Genomic DNA, 20,682 nt, shown 5'->3' on the forward strand with positions numbered 1-20,682 from the left:
CTCCCATAGGTGCTGTGATTGCAGATTTACTGAGCTCTATCACCCAGGAGGAGTGGAAAATACTGGAGCTCTCTCTCTCTAGGTCAGCACAACCGTCCCAAGCACAGAAATCAGTTTGACGATGCTCTGAAGCAAGGACAAACCGTCTAAACTAGCCCTCTGGTGGAGAACATACAGGGTGCACCTCCTTACATCCCCACCATGGCCTCACCAGTTCTTCCAGGTTGCCCGACGCACTGCCTGGGGTCATTGGCCTGTCCGGTCGCTGACCATTCATCCCTTGGCTGGTAGGAAGAGTCTGAGGTGCTGGATATGGAGCTTTCATCCCACTGGACAACTGGACTTCTTGTCCTTCTATACTTGACCTGGAATTCAAGCAAACAGTGACATTTACCTGGAAGGCTATGGATATATTAGTGACCCCTGGGTTGGGTGCAGTCCATGGGTTTACCAGCAATCTCCGGACTGGATACAGTCTAAGAGTGGAGAAGTGCTTGGACATTGTTGCTGTTACAGAGACCTGGTTCATAGATTCTCGTGGTTGGGATTCGGCCATACCAGGCTATAACTTGTTAAGGAATAACAGAGAGGACAGGAAAGGGGGAGGAGTGGCTCTTTATGTCAAAAACAATATCCAAGCAACTGAATTGTAAGGGACGTGCAGTAGGGAAGAAGCACTGTAGACCGTTGTAAAAAAAAAAAAAAAAAAAAGATGGTGCTTCTATTTTTACTGGTGTGGCCTACAGGCCTCCGACTCACACAGAAGAACTGGCTCGAGATCTGATCGAGGAGATCCAAACGGTGGGAAAGAAGGGAGAAGTGTGCTCACTGGAGATTTTAATCTGCGGGATGGAGGATACAGAGAAGTCACACGAAGACCCGAGTTTTGAATTTCATAAATACGGACGTACCTGGAGGAAGAACTGGAAGACCGGGAGAAAATGGGTGAATTGGAACAACAGTGGGCCAAGTTAAAAGGAGCAATTAAAGGGCAACAAATCTGTACGTTAGAAAAGTAAAGAAGAGTAAGAGGAAAAAGAAACCGATCTGGTTCTCAAAGGAGGTGGCTGAAAAAATAAAGGCAAAAAGAACAGCGTTCAAGAAGTATAAAGGATCCCAGAAAGAGGAACAGAGGGAAGACTATCTGAAAGAAATCAGGAAAGCAAAAGGTCAAGCGGAAGAAAGGATTGCCAAAGAGGTAGACTGAGGAGACAAAACGTTTTTCAGATACATCAGAGAAAGGTCCCAAGTGGTATAAGTGAAACCGAAAGATGACAAGGGGCACTGTGTGGGGAGAGACGAAGAAATGGCAGAAATATTAAACAAATACTTCAGTTTGGTGTTCATTAAAGAAGACCCTGGAGAAGGACCGTCGCTAGTTGACAAGACTGTAGATGGGGATGGAGTAGATGTAACTCCGTTTACAGTGGAGAATGAATGGGAAGAGCTAGAAAAACTGAAAGTGGACAAGGTCATGGGGCATGATGAGGTTCATCCCAGGATACTGAGGGAGCTCAGAGATGAGCTGGGGGCTCCGCTGTGTGACCTGTTCAATAGATCCCTGGAAAGTGGACAAAGCCATGGGGCCTGATTAGGTTCATCCCAGGATACTGAGGGAGCTCAGCGATGAGCTGGGGGCTCCTCTGTGTGACCTGTTCAATAGATCCCTGGAAAGTGGACAAAGCCATGGGGCCTGATTAGGTTCATTCCAGGATACTGAGGGAGCTCAGAGATGAGCTGGGGGCTCCGCTGTGTGACCTGTTCAATAGATCCCTGGAAAGTGGACAAAGCCATGGGGCCTGATGAGGTTCATCCCAGGATACTGAGGGAGCTCAGAGATGAGCTGGCGGCTCCGCTGTGTGACCTGTTCAATAGATCCCTGGAAACGGGAGTGGTGCCGAGTGATTGGAGAAGAGCGGTGGTGGTCCTGCTTCACAAGAGTGGGAGCAGAGAAGAGGCTGGAAACTACAGACCGGTTACCCTCACCTCGGTGGTGGGAAAAGTAATGGAGACTCTGCTGAAGGAAAGGAGAGTGAACTATCTACAGTCAGGAAGCTTGCTGGACCTGAGGCAGCATGGAATCATCAGGGGAAGGTCCTGGCAGACCAATCTTATTTATTTTTTTGGATTAGGTAACTAGAGACATGGATCAAGGAAGAGCTCTCGATGTGATCCACTTAGAGAGGTGGTGAAGTAAAAAATGGTGAAAGATTTCAAAGATTAATGGGGTAAAGACTGTGGATCCCTAAAGGTTACAGGAAGGAAATAAAGAAAAGGGAGCATGGGGGTAACCTGCTGGTGTGGGGGTTACTGCCCCTAAGCAATAAGCCTGATACTTTGGATACAACTCCAGCATTGCTCTCTGCTTCAACAGCAAGAGGTAACGGAGAATTGGACTCAGACAGCAACCAACAAGGACCCTGACTTTGATGGTTTGGGGAAACCAAGTATGGGGGAGCCCTGTATGGTGCGGCTGGTGCTACCATTAGCTTGCTGGGCAGACTGGATGGACTGTCTGCTCCTTTTCTGCCTTCAGTTTCCAGGTTCCTATGTTTAGATTTCAGCAGAGCTTTTGATACAGTGCCACATAGGAAGCTTTGAATAAAATGAGAAGCTTGGGAGTGAGTTGCAGATGGTGGTGTGGATTACAAACTGGTTCACTGATAGGACACAGAGTGTAATGGTAAAGGGAACCTACTCTGAAGAGAGAAGTGTTAAGTGCAGTGCCACAGGGATTGGCTTTGGGACCGACTCTATTCAATATCTTTGTGAGCGACATTGCAGAAGGCACAGAAGGTAAAGTTTGTCTATTTGCGGATGATACTAAGATCTGCAGCAGAGTGGACATGCCAGAAGGAGCAGAGAGAATGAAAAGTGACTTGAGAAACCTTGAACAGGTGTCAAAGATTTGGCAGCTGGAATTCAGTGCCAAGAAGTGCAGAGTCCTGCATCTGGGGTGCGGTAATCCAAAAGAGCTGTGTGTGATGGGGGGTGAAAGACTGATGTGCACGGAGCAGGAGAGAGACCTTGGGGTGATTGTGTCTGGGGATCTGAAGATGGCAAAGCAATGTGACAAGGCGATAGCTAAAGCCAGAAGGATGCTGGGCTGCATAGAGAGAGGAATAACCAGTAAGGAAAAGGGAAGTGATTATTCCCTTGTACAGGTCCTTGGTGAGGCCTCACCTGGAGTACTGTGCTCAGTTCTGGAGACCGTATCTCCGAAGGGACAGAGACAGGATGGAGGCGGTCCAGAGAAGGACGACCAGAATAGTGTGGGGTCTGTAACGGAAGATTAATGAGGAGAGACTGAAGGATCTGGATGTGTACACCCTGGAGGAGGAGAGGAGGTGCAGGGGAGATAGGATACAGACCTTCAGATAATTGAAAGGTTTTAATGATGCACAATCAACAACAAACCTTTTCCGTTGGAAAGGAAAGAGTAGAACTAGAGGTCATGATATGAAATTCCATGGAGGAAGACTCAGAACCAGCATCAGGAAATGTTTCTTCACGGAGGGTGTGGTGGAGGCCTGGTTTGATTTTTCAGAGTCATCTTCCCAGCACCAGCAAAAGCTTAGACAGGAGACATGCAGTGATGAAAGTGACAAATCCGTCTTCAAAGGCAGCTAGCCGACTAACTCGGAATATTTCTGCACATAACCAGCTAAACTCTACTCAGTTAAAAAGTTAGGCAGCTAGAATTTAGCCGGATAATTTAGGGGCATAACTGGGAGCAGTTGAGTTTGCCGACTAAGCCTGGTCAGGCCAAAGAGCAGTGCAGAAATGAGCCAGCTCCAGTTACCCAACAAACTTTACGATAGCAGTGCAGCTGCATCACTTAACAGCACTCCAGAGCTAGCCAGATACAATTATTCGGCTAACTTGTGTCTAAATATGGACCTCGTTGTGACTAATTCCTGAGATTCAGAGTCTGCTCCGTACCCTGAGCGGGGAGTTGTGGAGTCGGAGAACCGGACTGCAGGACATTTCTCAGGACTTTCATTCTCAGCGTCGAACATCAGGTACAAAGGCAGATTCTTCAGCGTGTCATCCATAGGCTAAGGGGGAAAAAATGAAATCAAGTCATTCACTGAGGTAGATGTAAGAGTGTCCAAGGGCTTCAGTAAGGGAGAATGTCTGTGCATGTACTGAATGCATGTGTGAATGTGCAAGCTGTCTGTGTATTATACACATGTGAGTGTGTGCACTGAATGCATGTGTGAATGTGCCAGGTGTCTGTGTATTATACTCATGTGAGTGTGTGCACTGAATGCATGTGTGAATGTGCCAGGTGTGTGTGTACTATACTCACGTGAGTGTGTGCATTGAATGTATGTGTGAATGTGCCAGGTGTGTGTGTACTATACTCACGTGAGTGTGTGCACTGAATGCATGTGTGAATGTACAAGGTGTGTGTGTACTATACTCACGTGAGTGTGTGCACTGAATGCATGTGTGAATGTGCCAGGTGTGTGTGTACTATACTCACGTGAGTGTGTGCACTGAATGCATGTGTGAATGTGCCAGGTGTGTGTGTACTATACTCACGTGAGTGTGTGCACTGAATGCATGTGTGAATGTGCGAGGTGTCTGTGTACTATACTCACGTGAGTGTGTGCACTGAATGCATGTGTGAATGTGTGAGGTGTCTGTGTATTATACACATGTGAGTGTGTGCACTGAATGCATGTGTGAATGTACAAGGTGTCTGTGTATTATACACATGTGAGTGTGTGCACTGAATGAATGTGTGAATGTACGACGTGTGTGTGTACTATACTCACGTGAGTGTGTGCATTGAATGTATGTGTGAATGTGCCAGGTGTGTGTGTACTATACTCACATGAGTGTGTGCACTGAATGCATGTGTGAATGTACAAGGTGTGTGTGTGTATTAAAGTCACATGAGTGTGTGCACTGAATGCATGTGTGAATGTACAAGGTGTGTGTGTGTACTATATGCACGTGAGTGTGTGCACTGAATGCATGTGTGAATGTACGAGGTGTGTGTGTGTACTATACTCACGTGAGTGTGTGCACTGAATGCATATATGAATGTAGAGGTGTGTGTGTGTACTATACTCACGAGAGTGAGTGCACTGAATGCATGTGTGAATGTGTGAGGTGTCTGTGTATTATACACATGTGAGTGTGTGTACTGAATGCATGTGTGAATGTGCGAGGTGTGTGTGTACTATACTCATGTGAGTGTGTGCACTGAATGCATGTGTGAATGTGTGAGGTGTCTGTGTATTATACACATGTGAGTGTGTGCACTGAATGCATGTGTGAATGTACGAGGTGTGTGTGTACTATACTCACGTGAGTGTGTGCACTGAATGCATGTGTGAATGTGCCAGGTGTGTGTGTATTAAAGTCACATGAGTGTGTGCACTGAATGCATGTGTGAATGTACAAGGTGTGTGTGTGTACTATATGCACATGAGTGTGTGCACTGAATGCATGTGTGAATGTGTGAGGTGTCTGTGTATTATACACATGTGAGTGTGTGTACTGAATGCATGTGTGAATGTGCGAGGTGTGTGTGTACTATACACACGTGTGTGTGTGTACTGAATGCATGTGTGAATGTACAAGGAAACACTGAGAGGAGAGGATCACCTTGCTGGTGGCTGAAAGGAATCAGTAAGTTTTTGCTTGGGACACTGACTTTTTTAAAAGTATTGGGGCAAAGTTAACTATTTGGGAATATTATTTAGTGTGTTTGTGTCTTTAATAGTCAGAAAGGCAGGGAATAAACAAGTTAGAGTGTTTGCATTTTTAAATAGTCAGTCAATAAGGTAGCAGTAGGTAGGCAGCGAATAAACAAGTTAGACTGTTTGTATTTTTAGTCAGTCAATAAGGTAGCAGTAGGTAGTGTGTTTAGTTTTAAAAGTCTGCAGAACTGAGTGTTCTGCAGACTTTTAAAGAGCAGAGTGTTGTATTTAATACTAACTGAGTGCTTGTATTGAAAAAAAAAAACAAAACCCCAAAAAGTAGCCAGAAGCTAGAAATAAGCTAGGAGCAGTGTATACCTAAGTAAAAAAGTTGAATAGTTCAGCTCAGTTACTCACCTTGGAAAGGTGTTGAGGTAGTGTGATTGGGTTTGAATAGGGACCAACATTTGTTAATCAAGGGAGCTGTGAGTCACTCAGGCTGACTAACTAAAGTTAGACTGTTTGTATTTCCCAACCCATCCACCCCTAGCTCATCCCTTAATTTATAGGCAGGTGCCACTTTCACAAAAAAAAAAAAAAAAAAAAAAAACATCAACAAAAACTTTATTGAGAATTCGATCAGACCCCGGTAGACCACTACCAGACATATAGTGAATTCACTAATACATTTAAAGGAAGTTAGACACATTCCTACTCCCATAGCAACCTAAAACTTAACTAGGAACTGATCAAAATTGAGATGAAGGCAGCAGTCCAGCAGCAAGTGGGGGGCTTCCCAGTCTTTTGCATCGAGTGTCACATGTATGATTTTTTACCCACCGGTGAGAAGTTGTACATGTGCATGCGATGCAAAGAGCTCCTGGCTCTCAGAGAACGAGTCCAATCTCTGGAGGCTAGAGTGGCAGACCTGGAGGAGCTGAGGCAGACAGAGAGGTATATAGATGAGTCCTTCAGGGACATAGTAGTCAAGTCCCAACTTCAGACTGGCAGCCCTGGTGCTGCCTTGGAGGAAGAAGGTCTCATAATGGGAGAGCACCAACCAGGTGTAGCAGGAAAGGATCCTGTAGCAAGGACCTGCTCTCTAGGTGATGCATTGTCCTTTCGCACTGAGGATATCTCCCCAAGGCCTACTGCCCAGGAGGGAAGGGTTAGGTCTGCCGTCATAGTTGGTGATTCGATTATTAGGAATGTAGATAGCTGGGTGGCGGGTGGGCGTGAGGATCGCCTGGTAACTTGCCTACCTGGTGCGAAGGTGGCGGACCTCACACGTCACCTAGATAGGATTTTAGACAGTGCTGGGGAGGAGCCGGCTGTCGTGGTACACGTGGGCACCAATGACATAGGAAAATGTGGGAGGGAGGTTCTGGAAGCCAAATTTAGGCTCTTAGGTAGAAAAATTAAATCCAGAACCTCCAGGGTAGCATTCTCTGAAATGCTCCCTGTTCCACACGCAGGTCACCAGAGGCAGGCAGAGCTCCGGAGTCTCAATGCGTGGATGAGACGATGGTGCAAGGAAGAGGGATTCAGTTTTGTTAGGAACTGGGGAACCTTTTGGGGAAGGGGGAGTCTCTTCCGAAGGGATGGGCTCCACCTTAACCAGGGTGGAACCAGACTGCTGGCGCTAACCTTTAAAAAGGAGATAGAGCAGCTTTTAAACTAGAACAAAGGGGAAAGCCGACAGTCGCTCAGCAGCGCATGGTTCGGAGAGAGGTATCTTTAAAGGATACTAATGATGCATTAGAATTAGGGCATCCCGACAGTGAGGTTCCAATAATTAGAAAAGTAGTCCAAATGCCTGTAACTAAAAACTCACCTGAGCTAAAAAATTCTAATTTATCCCTATCAATTAAAAAGCAGAATAAAAATACAAACAAAAAACAAACTTTGAAATGTTTGTATGCTAATGCCAGAAGTCTAATTTTCAGTGGAGCACAGGACTTGGTGAGAGAGGTAACGGTGGTGGGGCCGCTTGGCAATAGTGATCATAATATGATCAAATTTGATTTAATGACTGGAAAAGGAACAGTGTGCAAATCCAAGGCTCTCGTGCTAAACTTTCAAAAGGGAAACTTTGATAAAATGAGAAAAATTGTTAGAAAAAAACTGAAAGGAGCAGCTACAAAAGTAAAAAATGTCCAAGAGGCGTGGTCATTGTTAAAAAATACCATTCTAGAAGCACAGTCCAGATGTATTCCACACATTAAGAAAGGTGGAAAGAAGGCAAAACAATTACCGGCATGGTTAAAAGGGGAGGTGAAAGAAGCTATTTTAGCCAAAAGATCTTCATTCAAAAATTGGAAGAAGGATCCAACAGAAGAAAATAGGATAAAGCATAAACATTGGCAAGTTAAATGTAAGACATTGATAAGACAGGCTAAGAGAGAATTTGAAAAGAAGTTGGCTGAGGAGGCAAAAACTCACAGTAAAAACTTTTTTAAATATATCCGAAGGAGAAAGCCTGTGAGGGAGTCAGTTGGACCGTTGGATGATCGAGGGGTTAAAGGGGCACTTAGAGAAGATAAGGCCATCGCGGAAAGATTAAATGATTTCTTTGCTTCGGTGTTTACTGAAGAGGATGTTGGGGAGGTACCCGTAATGGAGAATGATTCAGATGGACTGAATCAAATCACGGTGAACCTAGAGGATGTGGTGGGCCTGATTGACAAACTGAAGAGTAGTAAATCACCTGGACCGGATGGTATACACCCCAGAGTTCTGAAGGAACAAAAAAATGAAATTTCAGACCTATTAGTAAAAATTTGTAACTTATCATTAAAATCATCCATTGTACCTGAAGACTGGAGGATAGCAAATGTAACCCCAATATTTAAAAAGGGCTCCAGGGGAGATCCGGGAAACTACAGACCGGTTAGCCTGACTTCAGTGCCAGGAAAAATAGTGGAAAGTATTCTAAACATCAAAATCACAGAACATATAGAAAGACATGGTTTAATGGAACAAAGTCAGCATGGCTTTACCCAGGGCAAGTCTTGCCTCACAAATCTGCTTCACTTTTTTGAAGGAGTTAATAAACATGTGGATAAAGGTGAACCGGTAGATATAGTATACTTGGATTTTCAGAAGGCGTTTGACAAAGTTCCTCATGAGAGGCTTCTAGGAAAAGTAAAAAGTCATGGGATAGGTGGCGATGTCCTTTCGTGGATTGCAAACTGGCTAAAAGACAGGAAACAGAGAGTAGGATTAAATGGTCAATTTTCTCAGTGGAATAGGGTAAACAGTGGAGTGCCTCAGGGATCTGTATTGGGACCCTTACTGTTCAATATATTTATAAATGATCTGGAAAGAAATACGACGAGTGAGATAATCAAATTTGCAGATGACACAAAATTGTTCAGAGTAGTTAAATCACAAGCAGATTGTGATAAATTGCAGGAAGACCTTGTGAGACTGGAAAATTGGGCATCCAAATGGCAGATGAAATTTAATGTGGATAAGTGCAAGGTGATGCATATAGGGAAAAATAACCCATGCTATAATTACACAATGTTGGGTTCCATATTAGGTGCTACAACCCAAGAAAGAGATCTAGGCGTCATAGTGGATAACACATTGAAATTGTCGGTACAGTGTGCTGCGGCAGTCAAAAAAGCAAACAGAATGTTGGGAATTATTAGAAAGGGAATGGTGAATAAAAAGGAAAATGTCATAATGCCTCTGTATCGCTCCATGGTGAGACCGCACCTTGAATACTGTATACAATTCTGGTCACCGCAACTCAAAAAAGATATAATTGCGATGGAGAAGGTACAGAGAAAGGCAACCAAAATGATAAAGGGGATGGAACAGCTCCCCTATGAGGAAAGACTGAAGAGGTTAGGGCTGTTCAACTTGGAGAAGAGACAGCTGAGGGGGGATATTATAGAGGTCTCTAAAATCATGAGAGGTCTTGAACGGGTAGATGTGAATTGGTTGTTTACTCTTTTGGATAATAGAAGGACTAGGGGGCACTGCATGAAGTTCACAAGTAGCACATTTAAGACTAATTGGAGAAAATTCTTTTTCACTCAACACACAATAAAGCTCTGAAATTTGTTGCCAGAGGATGTGGTTAGTGCAGTTAGTGTAACTGGCTTTAAAATGGTTTGGATAAGTTCTTGGAGGAGAAGTCCATTAACTGCTATTAATCAAGTTTACTTAGGGAATGGCCTCTGCTATTACTGGCATCAGTAGCATGGGATTTTCTTAGTGTTTGGGTACTTGCCAGGGGCTTGTAGCCTGGATTGGCCACTGTTGGAGGCTTGATGGACCCTTGGTCTGACCCAGCATGGCAATTTCTTATGTTCTTATGTAATGTGTGCCTGCGAGAGAGAGAGACTGGGAACCTGCTTTTGTGGTGCCTGGGAGAGAGAGAGAGAGAGAGAGAATGATTGGGAGCCTGCTTGTGTGTGTGTGTGTCTCTGTGAGAACCTGTATTTGTGTGTCTGTGGGAACATGCATGCCTGTGAAAGTAAATGTGTCACATACAGGCTCTCACAAACAGACACACACAATGTGTCTGTGTGGGAGAGAAAGCCTGTGTATGTGAGAGACAGGGAGTGTGTGTGAGAATGATGTGTTATTGTGTGTGTGTGGGAGAGAGAGCCTGTGTATGTGAGAGATAGGGAGTGTATGTGAGAATGAATGTGCTATTGTGTGTGTGTGGGAGAGAGAGCCTGTGTATGTGAGAGATAGGGAGTGTGTGTGAGAATGAATGTGCTATTATGTGTGTGTGGGAGAGAGAGCCTGTGTATGTGAGAGATAGGGAGTGTGTGTGAGAATGATGTGTTATTGTGTGTGTGTGGGAGAGAGAGCCTGTGTATGTGAGTGCACAGGCATGAGAAAGGGAGTGTGTGTGTGAGAGAGAATGAATGTGTTATTGTGTGTGTAAGAGAGAGAAGATAAAGTCTGTGCAGCCCTCCCTCCCCCAATCCACAACAATCTCAGGGTGACTGGAAACGAAAGAATCTAAGGTATGGAGAGTAAATGTTTTTAAAATCCTTTTGATTTTAATTATTGGGTGGTGTTTGATGTTTCTGCTGTTTTGAAATATTCTATTGATGTTTTGGGGAAATTTATAACAAGCTTTTTTAAATTATTGGATGTTTGTTGGCTGTTTTAACATTTATTCTTTTTATTAGTACGATTTTAATGTTATGAATGTCCTGACTTTATTGCTTGATATTTTGTTAGGAATGATAATGTTTCTCTTTTTCCATTCTTGCACCGCATAATACAGTCGGGCTTGTGGTTTGCATTTCTATTTATTCTTCATGGCCTTTCTATTTTGTGCAACGTGATGGTACTTCTCATCACTCATTATGTCATCCCTTCTTCATTTCTATTTTAACAAACGTTTTCTCTTTATTAAGGTCACCTGCATGCAGAAAGCAGAGTTCAATGTTATTGCTGGAAACCTTTTTGTCGCACACATTCTGTTTTCACTGCTGGGAGTAGATATTTGGCGATTTTTTGAGCCAGTGTTCCCTTTAAGGATTGGGTTGCTGTGACCATAAAAGTGATAGGTTTCTTGCATGAAAGAAAGTAGTGTTCGCTATTTTTGCACACAGCAGGAGAAGGAGATTGGGATTGGATCTTGTGGGGATTGGGTTTAGAGAGAAGAGCTGTTAGGGTTGGCCCTTGGGGAGGGCAAGGTAATGCCGTTCCATTTAGTTAAAACTCTGTTTCCCAGCATTCTCTCAGTCACATGACCAGTGACCAGCGGCTAGGATTAGATATGACATTGTCAAATTTGGCTGGGTGCACCACGAGGATCAGGCAAACGTGAAAGTGTGCCCCGATATAAAAAAGGTTGAGAAGATCTGCTCCAGGGGAGAGGGGGCTGAGGGAGGGAGTTTGGTGTAGAGCAGGGAGGGAAGGTGGGGAGAGGGTAGTGAGAGTGAATCCCCTGCTGCCACTGCAGGCATCTGGATTTCCAGTAATTTCCCAGTTATCCCCATGCACGCCCTGCCCCTCAGCCCCCCCCCCCCCCCCGGTGCAGGCCACATTATCCTCTGCCCCAATACCCATGAAACCAGGAAACTTACAAGGGAGGAGGAGCCGATCTTCTCCATGTACTTTATCTCGTAGGAATCTCCATACTCCAGCTCTGCAAGAAAAACAGCCACACACTGGTCAACGAAAGGCTGCAGGGGACGGGGGGGGGGGGGGGAAGGGATGCACCCCCCTTCACAGGCTTCTGCCACCAGGTCCGCCTCAACCCTGACCCCATATCTTAATCATTTGCACAGGATTACTGGGAAATAACCTAGCAACTTGCACCAGTACCACTCCTACTGTTAATTTCTACAGTGCAACGAGAGGTCCCCAGAGCTGTGTAACACCATTACTACTACTGATCATTTCTATCCCACTGCTAGGAGATACGCAGGACTCTGCATCAGTACCACAGCTACTAATAACTTCTATAGTGCTACTAGAGGCACCCAGAACTCTGTAGTACTGCTTCTACTACTACTGATTACTATAGCACTAGTAGAGGCATTCAGAGCTCTGTACCACTACTACTACTACTACTACTATTTATTTATTTATTTAGCATTTTTCTATACCGACTTTCCAATAACAAAATTATTGATCAATTCGGTTTACATTTTAAACCATAACAACAATGACAAGTAAATGTCTTACAATGAACAGGTCGAATTAACTTGGATTAAGATATATGGGGGTAATAACATAATTAACATGAGCGGTGCCTAATATAGGCTAGAGGCTGGGTTTTAATGATAGACTGCCAAAGATAATAGTCTGCTGCTACTACTACTACTATTACTAGTAGAGTATATTGCACCAAAGAGTACATTCAGCAGACTCAATGGGCCTTATGGTCCTCATATGCGGTCAAATTTATGAGCAGGAGTCAATAAATAAGTTGAATTGTATTTGTTATGATGCAATACGGAAATTCTCCTTATTTATGTAATGTAATGAATTCACTGATATCCCCCCCCCCACCCCCCCACACACACCCCTTGTATGTTTGTGAAGGGAACTGTGGGTGTGAACCCTTCGTCCTGCAGCATAGTTGGTGCAGCCTCGTAGGTGAACGTACAAGTCATACACTAGCAGCTGGCAAATGCACCCGGTAGTGGCACATTCTGAAGTTTCATCTATACCAGTCGCTTCACCCGCAGGTTGGGCCCTTGAATTCTGGTGGCCAGCAGGATTTAGGCAGGTCCCTAGGGTGGTGAATAGAGAAGAGTCCAATGGCACACCAGGGCCAGCGTAGGCAGCAAGATAAAGGAGTAGGAAACAGGCCAAGGTCAGGGCAGGTGGCAGACAAGGGTGGTCAGGTCCAAGTAAGACGTCAGAATCCAGAAGTCAGGCCAAGGGCAGATAAAGGCACACAGAAAACACTGGGCAAAACAGGCAAGACAAGGCAAGGCTGGACAAGGAAGGCTGGACGAGGCGAGGCTGGATGAGATGAGGCTGGACGAGACGAGGCAAGGCCAGAGCGACAAGGCTGGGCAAGGAATCAGGAACACAGGATTCAGGAACTCAAAAGCAACACACACTGCTAAGGCAGGAGACCCATTGCTGAGGCGAGGTAATGCTGCAAAGTCCTTTCTTAAATAGGCCGGTCAACCTGAAGTCATCGGAGAGCTCTGCTCAGCATTTCCTGCCATGGGCCTACATAATGCATGCATATGCGCGCACGCCTAATGGAAGGTGGCAGGAGTGATGGCTGGTGGCATCTCAGGTTGACCACAGGACTGGTCCAGCCACATTGGGGGTGAGTAAGGCAGCTCGTGGGGCCTTCCCAAGCAAATTGCTGGGCAGAGCGAATGGACCATTCGGTCTTTATCTGCTGTCGTTACTAAGTTACTAGGAATTGCAGAGCAAATTTCAATGAAGGCATTTTCAGTGGAGCAGGTTTTTAGTGCTGAGCCAAACCAGGCTTCCCAGGCGAAGCGGAGGTGCTGGGTGATGTTTCTTGTCTGCTTATTTTTATAAATCGCTCTGCTGCTTGTCTTCTGTCAGGGTTCCTGGAGTTCATGCCCCATCTGGTTAGCTGCCAGGCAAGTGACTGAAATCGGAACAGGTCTTGGTGTACAGGGATGACGCCCAAACACTATATAGAATGACGAAGAGCCAATGGATCTATTTACATAGTTATTATGGAAAAATTCAGCCCATGAGAGGAGGATTACCCAGTTATCCTGCTGTTGGTTCATGTAGGCTCATAGAAGGGCCTTGAGACTCTGATTTACTCGCTCAGTTTGCCCATTGCTCTGGGAGTGGTGAGCTGAAGTGAAATCCAATTTAATCCGAAACTTCCTGCACAAGGCTTTCCCGAAGCAGGCCGTGAACTGTACTCTCCGGTCTGAGAAGATGTGAAGAGGGACTCCGTGCAGATGGAAGATATGTTAGACAAAGACCTTAGCCAGTTCAGGCACTGATGGGAGGCATCTTAGAAAATCTATCCACTACCACCCATATGGTGTTGCTGCCAGAGAGGGGAAGGTCAGTGATGAAGTCAGAGGCCAAGTGGGTCCAGGGTTCCTTGGGGGCTAGCAGTGGCTGTAGCAACCTCTAAGATTAAGCTCACACACTTTTATTCAAGGCACACGCGGGACAGGACTCTATGTAATGCTTTACGTCGGTCTTCATCTGTGACCACCAGTAGTGCTGGAAGATTAGTTCCAAGGTTTGGATGACACCTGAGAGACCCACAAAGCGTGAGTCGTGAGCCCACTAAGAACCTTTTGTCGTAAGCACTGGGGAACTAGGCAATCATGGTCAGCTCCAAGCGAAAGGTCAGAACCTGGAAGTCAGGCCAAGGGTGGCAAAGACACATAGAAGACACTGGATGAAATGGGCAGGACAAGGCAAGACTGGACGAGGAAGCTTAAGAACATAAGAACATAAGAAAATGCCATACTGGGTCAGACCAAGGGTCCATCAAGCCCAGCATCCTGTTTCCAACAGTGGCCAATCCAGGCCATAAGAACCTGGCAAGTACCCAAAAACTAAGTGTATCCCATGTAACCATTGCTAATGGCAGTGGCTATTTTCTAAGTGAACTTAATAGCAGGTAATGGACTTCTCCTCCAAGAACTTATCCAATCCTTTTTTAAACACAGCAATACTAACTGCACTAACCAAATCCTCTGGCAACAAATTCCAGAGTTTAATTATGCGTTGAGTAAAAAAGAATTTTCTCCGATTAGTTTTAATTGTGCCCCATGCTAACTTCATGGAGTGCCCCTAGTCTTTCTATTATCCGAAAGAGTAAATAACCGATTCACATCTACCCGTTCTAGACCTCTCATAATTTTAAACATCTCTATCATATCCCCCCTCAACCGTCTCTTCTCCAAGCTGAAAAGTCCTAACCTCTTTAGTCTTTCCTCATAGGGGAGCTGTTCCATTCCCCTTATCATTTTGGTAGCCCTTCTCTGTACCTTCTCCATCGCAATTATATCTTTTTTGAGATGCGGCAACCAGAATTGTACACAGTATTCAAGGTGCGGTCTCACCATGGAGCGATACAGAGGCATTATGACATTTTCCGTTTTATTCACCATTCCCTTTCTAATAATTCCCAGCATTCTGTTTGCTTTTTTGACTGCCGCAGCACACTGAACCGACGATTTCAATGTGTTATCCACTATGACGCCTAGATCTCTTTCTTGGGTTGTAACACCTAATATGGAACCCAACATTGTGTAATTATAGCATGGGTTATTTTTCCCTATATGCATCACCTTGCACTTATCCACATTAAATTTCATCTGCCATTTGGATGCCCAATTTTCCAGTCTCACAAGGACTTCCTGCAATTTATCACAATCTGCTTGTGATTTAACTACTCTGAACAATTTTGTGTCATCTGCAAATTTGATTACCTCACTCGTCGTATTTCTTTCCAGATCATTTATAAATATATTGAACAGTAAGGGTCCCAATACAGATCCCTGAGGTACTCCACTGTCCACTCCCTTCCACTGAGAAAATTGCCCATTTAATCCTACTCTCTGTTTCCTGTCTTTTAGCCAGTTTGTAATCCGCGAAAGGACATCGCCACCTATCCCATGACTTTTTACTTTTCCTAGAAGCCTCTCATGAGGAACTTTGTCAAACGCCTTCTGAAAATCCAAGTATACTATATCTACTGGTTCATCTTTATCCACATGTTTATTAACTCCTTCAAAAAAGTGAAGCAGATTTGTGAGGCAAGACTTGCCCTGGGTAAAGCCATGCTGACTTTGTTCCATTAAACCATGTCTTTCTATATGTTCTGTGATTTTGATGTTTAGAACACTTTCCACTATTTTTCCTGGCACTGAAGTCAGGCTAACCGGTCTGTAGTTTCCCGGATCGCCCCTGGAGCCCTTTTTAAATATTGGGGTTACATTTGCTATCCTCCAGTCTTCAGGTACAATGGATGATTTTAATGATAGGTTACAAATTTTTACTAATAGGTCTGAAATTTCATTTTTTAGTTCCTTCAGAACTCTGGGGTGTATACCATCTGGTCCAGGTGATTTACTACTCTTCAGTTTGTCAATCAGGCCTACCACATCTTCTAGGTTCACCGTGATTTGATTCAGTCCATCTGAATCATTACCCATGAAAATCTTCTCCATTACGGGTACCTCCCCAACATCCTCTTCAGTAAACACCGAAGCAAAGAAATCATTTAATCTGTCCGCGATGGCCTTATCTTCTCTAAGTGCCCCTTTAACCCCACGATCATCTAGACAAGACAAGGCTGGAGAGGAAAGACTGGACAAGGAATCAGGAATGCAGGAACCAGGAACTCGAAGGCAACATGCACTGCTAAGGCAGGAGACCTGTTCCTGAGGTGAGGTAATGCTGTGAAGTCCTTGCTTAAATAGGCCAGTCAGCCAGACGTCATCGGAAGGCGCCGCTCAGCATTTCCTGCCAAGGGACCTATATAATGTGCACATATGCGTGATGCACACCTAAGGGAAGGCGGCAGAAGCAGCAGCTGGTGGTGTTTCGGGCAGAGCTTGTAGCAATTGGTAGTCCACGGGTCCTCCCCCCCACCACAAATCACCACGCTTACACCCAGTCTCAACGTCAACAAAGAATGCTGGCACAAAGGCAACGCAGGCCGCAGCGTCCTCACGGGCCTGACGCAACACGCAGCAGGACACTGCTGACTTTCTGCATTGCCAACTTACCTGAACTTAAAGGACTAGAGGCAGGAAATCCTATGCAGTGCCTCCAAATGACATCACAAGCCTTGGCCTCTAAAAGGCCCATTCCCCCTATACACCTCACCTTGGCAATAGGTCGCCTACAGCCATTGTTGTGTGAGTTACCTCAACGTTCCTGTCTTCAGTTCCTGGTCTTCGTTCTGGTCTTCAGTTCTTGTAGCCTTTGTCTTGTCAGTCCTTGTAGTCAGTCTTCAGTTCTTCTGTGTGCCTTGCCTCCGGTGTTGCTCTTTGTCTTCCTGCTCTGCCTAGCCATTCCCGCCTGCACTTGGACGGATACTCAGTATTGACCTCAACTTGCTTCCTGGACTTCTCTTGATTGCCACTTGCCACTAACCACTGCCACTGCCTTCCTTGAACGCCACCTGCCACTGACCACTGCCTGACTTCAGGACATTTCTTGAACTCCACCAGCCTTGACCTAAGCTTGTCTTCAACTTTGCCTGCATGCCCCAGCTTCAGCTATGGATCTTCAGGTCATCAGCACAGGCCCTCATCTAAGAGCTGCCAGCCCCGGCACCCAAAGGCTCAACCCAAGGGGAACATGGGCTGGTATAATCGAAGCGCCACTTGGGCTTCTGCCTCTTCTGACTCCACCATCTGACGGTGGGGCCCTGCAGGTTGCGCCAACTCCACCTTGGCCAAAGGATCCACGACCGCAACAGCGCTGGACAGTGATCAAGGCAGAGAGCTGTGGGCTGATCAAAGGATGGGTACAGGCACATTGGAGGTGAGCGAGGCGACTCATGGGGCCTTCCCGTGAGCTGCTGAATGTAACTTGTTTAATTTATTTCTGATGGCAAGGAATCGGCAAAGAAGGTCTGAAGCTACTCCTAGAATTAGTCATGTGGCTGTAGTCCAGGAAGCAACCAAAAAAGAGAACAGAATTATATAGAGGAGGAAGGAAGGAACCAGAGCAGGATATGAGTGTTATATAGAGGGAGCAAGGAAGGGGACATGAACAGGGCATGAAGATTATACACAAAGAGATAAGCGGGGAACCAGGACAGGGTACGAATGTTATACAGAGGTGTTATGACTGGCCACCGCACTCACCCTAACACCACCAACAACTGGTTCCTTCTTACAGCCGACACCGCTATCAGCCAGTCCCTTCCCATGGCAGGATGTTGCCATGGCTGCTACTCTCAGCCATCCTCCCTAAGCACATTCGCCAACATCTACATTCTTAAAGGGCCCGTGGCAAGAATGATGTCAGTGGCCTTAGCCCTATAAAAGACTCTTCAGAACTCAACACCTTGCTTCAGCAACAGGTCCCTTGGTACTTGTTCCTAGTGTGTGTTTCTTCTTTGTGCATTCCTTGTTCTTGACGTTGACTTGTCTCTTGCTTTGCTGTTCCCGCCGTGCCCTTCCTCCTCCCCTCCTTGTTCCTCGTACCTTGTCCTTAACTTGTCTATGCCCTGCCGTTGTCTTGTCAGTGCCTTGTAGCTTTGTCCTGTTCATCTGCTCTGTCTTGTTCCTTGTTTCCTCGGCTTCAGTTCCTGGTTTTGACCTTGGCTTGGCTTGGACCTCCCTTGACTGTTGCCTGGACTTTTCCCCTTGCCTTGGACCTGACAGTACGTTGTTTGCTATCAGCCTCAACCCCTGACCTGTCTATCATCTCCGTTGTCTGTCGCCTGCCCCGACCAATGCTTCCTCTTGGACCCTTGCCTCTGGACAGCCCTAGGGACCCACCTAAGACCTGCCGGCCGCCACAACCCAAGGGCTCAACCTGCGGGGGAGGCGGCTGGTATAGGCGAAGCTCCAGCCAGATCCGCCACAGGGCTTCTCAGTCAGCGGATGGTGTGGTCCTGGTGGGCTTGCTCGCACCTTGGCACTAAGGGTCTACATCTCCGACGAGCCTTACAGAGAGTCAGTGAGGGAGAGGATCAGGACAGGGGTGTGTGTGTTGTACTGAGGTAATAAGGAAGAGGAAGGGGAGCAGACAGAGAAGAAGTTCATGGGCCCACACTTCCGGCAATTATCAGATGTAATTCCTCTGAAAAGTGAATGGTGGGGTACTGGCCAGGGGATCCAGGTTTGTATGTAAGCATATTTGGGGCGAGTGACAGATTCCTCCAAATTTCTCTCAGCCTGAGGAATTTTTCCATTGACAGTTTAGAATGTCCCCTGTCTGTTTGTCTGTCCCAGGGTAGCTCAGACAGCCCTGTCTGTGTGTCCTGAGGAAGGAGGAGCTTATTAGGGGCGTTTTCCACTCACCGTCTGTCAGAGAGTGCAGTTTGTTCTCCTGGACGAAGGTGGACAGGTCGGACGGCTCTGGGTAATCTTGCTGGTCCTTAGCTAGGTCCATGGCCAGCCATTTCTGGTTGCTGACAGTTGAAGCCAGTTTCTCCTCATCGGTCGCATGCTCCACTGTGGGGATGATGGGAGGGCTCTCCGGGGTAGGGAGGGGCGTTGATTCCTGCTAGGAAGGAAGAACGCACTGTCACACCCTTAATTTCCTCTCAGAGCTCTCACGACCTGACTCTTACTCAGGAATATTGCCCTCTCACCCAGTGCTCCAGCTCTCTCTGCCCCAGGACTAGCAGGAGGTCAGCAGGCCCTGACCTCTCCACAACTCCATCTGCTGACCCATTAAGAGCTTGTTTTCAAATTCAAATACTGTAGGTATTAAAGCTTTTGGGTGTGCATCCTGTGTGTGCCATACCCCAGAATGTCTGAGTGTGGGGTGTCTCTCTGTCTCTGTGCCCATGTGTACCCAGGTGCTGAGAGAGACACAGGCAGAGAGACCACACCACACACAGAGACAGAACACACGCAAAGACCATAGCACAGCACGCTACACACAGGCACACAGGCCACACCCCACATCCAGACACACAGGCAAAACACTACATCCAGACACACAGGCTACACCCCACATCCAGACACACAGGTTACACCCCACATCCAGACACACAGGCCACACCCCACATCCAGACACACAGGCCATACCCCACATCCAGACACACAGGCAAAACACTACATCCAGACACACAGGCCATACCCCACATCCAGACACACAGGCCACACCCCACATCCAGACACACAAGCCACACCCCACATCCAGACACACAGGCCATACCCCACATCCAGACACACAGGCAAAACACTACATCCAGACACACAGGCCACACCCCACATCCAGACACACAGGCCACACCCCACATCCAGACACACAAGCCACACACTACATCCAGACACACAGGCCAAACACTACATCCAGACACACAAGTCACACCCCACATCCAGACACACAGGCCATACCCCACATCCAGACACACAGGCCACACCTCACATCCAGACACACAGGCCACACCCCACATCCAGACACACAGGCCACACCCCACATCCAGACACACAGGCCACACCCCACATCCAGACACACAGGCAAAACACTACATCCAGACACACAGGCCATACCCCACATCCAGACACACAGGCCACACCTCACATCCAGACACACAGGCCACACCCCACATCCAGACACACAGGCCACACCCCACATCCAGACACACAGGCCACACCCCACATCCAGACACACAGGCAAAACACTACATCCAGACACACAGGCCATACCCCACATCCAGACACACAGGCAACACCCCACATCCAGACACACAGGCAAAATACTACATCCAGACACACAAGCCACACACTACATCCAGACACACAGGCCAAACACTACATCCAGATACACAAGCCACACACTACATCCAGACACACAAGTCACACCCCACATCCAGACACACAGGCAAAACACTACATCCAGACACACAGGTCACACCCCACATCCAGAC

General features: G+C 46.4%; 1 protein-coding gene across 2 annotated transcripts in view; it reads right to left on the minus strand.

Moving 5' to 3' along the window:
- Positions 1-20,682, minus strand: part of LOC115082010 (transforming acidic coiled-coil-containing protein 2-like) — a 193,583-nt gene that overhangs the window by 94,911 nt on the left and 77,990 nt on the right. Inside the window, exons 6-9 of one of the 2 annotated variants that reach the window (XM_029586271.1) lie at positions 19,103-19,304; positions 11,723-11,784; positions 3,943-4,058; positions 212-365 (exon numbers count right to left, since the gene is read on the minus strand). In XM_029586271.1, coding sequence (XP_029442131.1) covers positions 212-365; positions 3,943-4,058; positions 11,723-11,784; positions 19,103-19,304 — 534 coding nt within the window. Of the gene's footprint in view, positions 1-211; positions 366-3,942; positions 4,059-11,722; positions 11,785-19,102; positions 19,308-20,682 lie in introns of both variants that reach the window. The other variant, XM_029586270.1, reaches the window with a different exon arrangement.

Source organism: Rhinatrema bivittatum, unplaced genomic scaffold (genome assembly GCF_901001135.1).
Source record: "Rhinatrema bivittatum unplaced genomic scaffold, aRhiBiv1.1, whole genome shotgun sequence".
Classification (NCBI taxonomy): Eukaryota; Metazoa; Chordata; class Amphibia; order Gymnophiona; family Rhinatrematidae; genus Rhinatrema; species Rhinatrema bivittatum.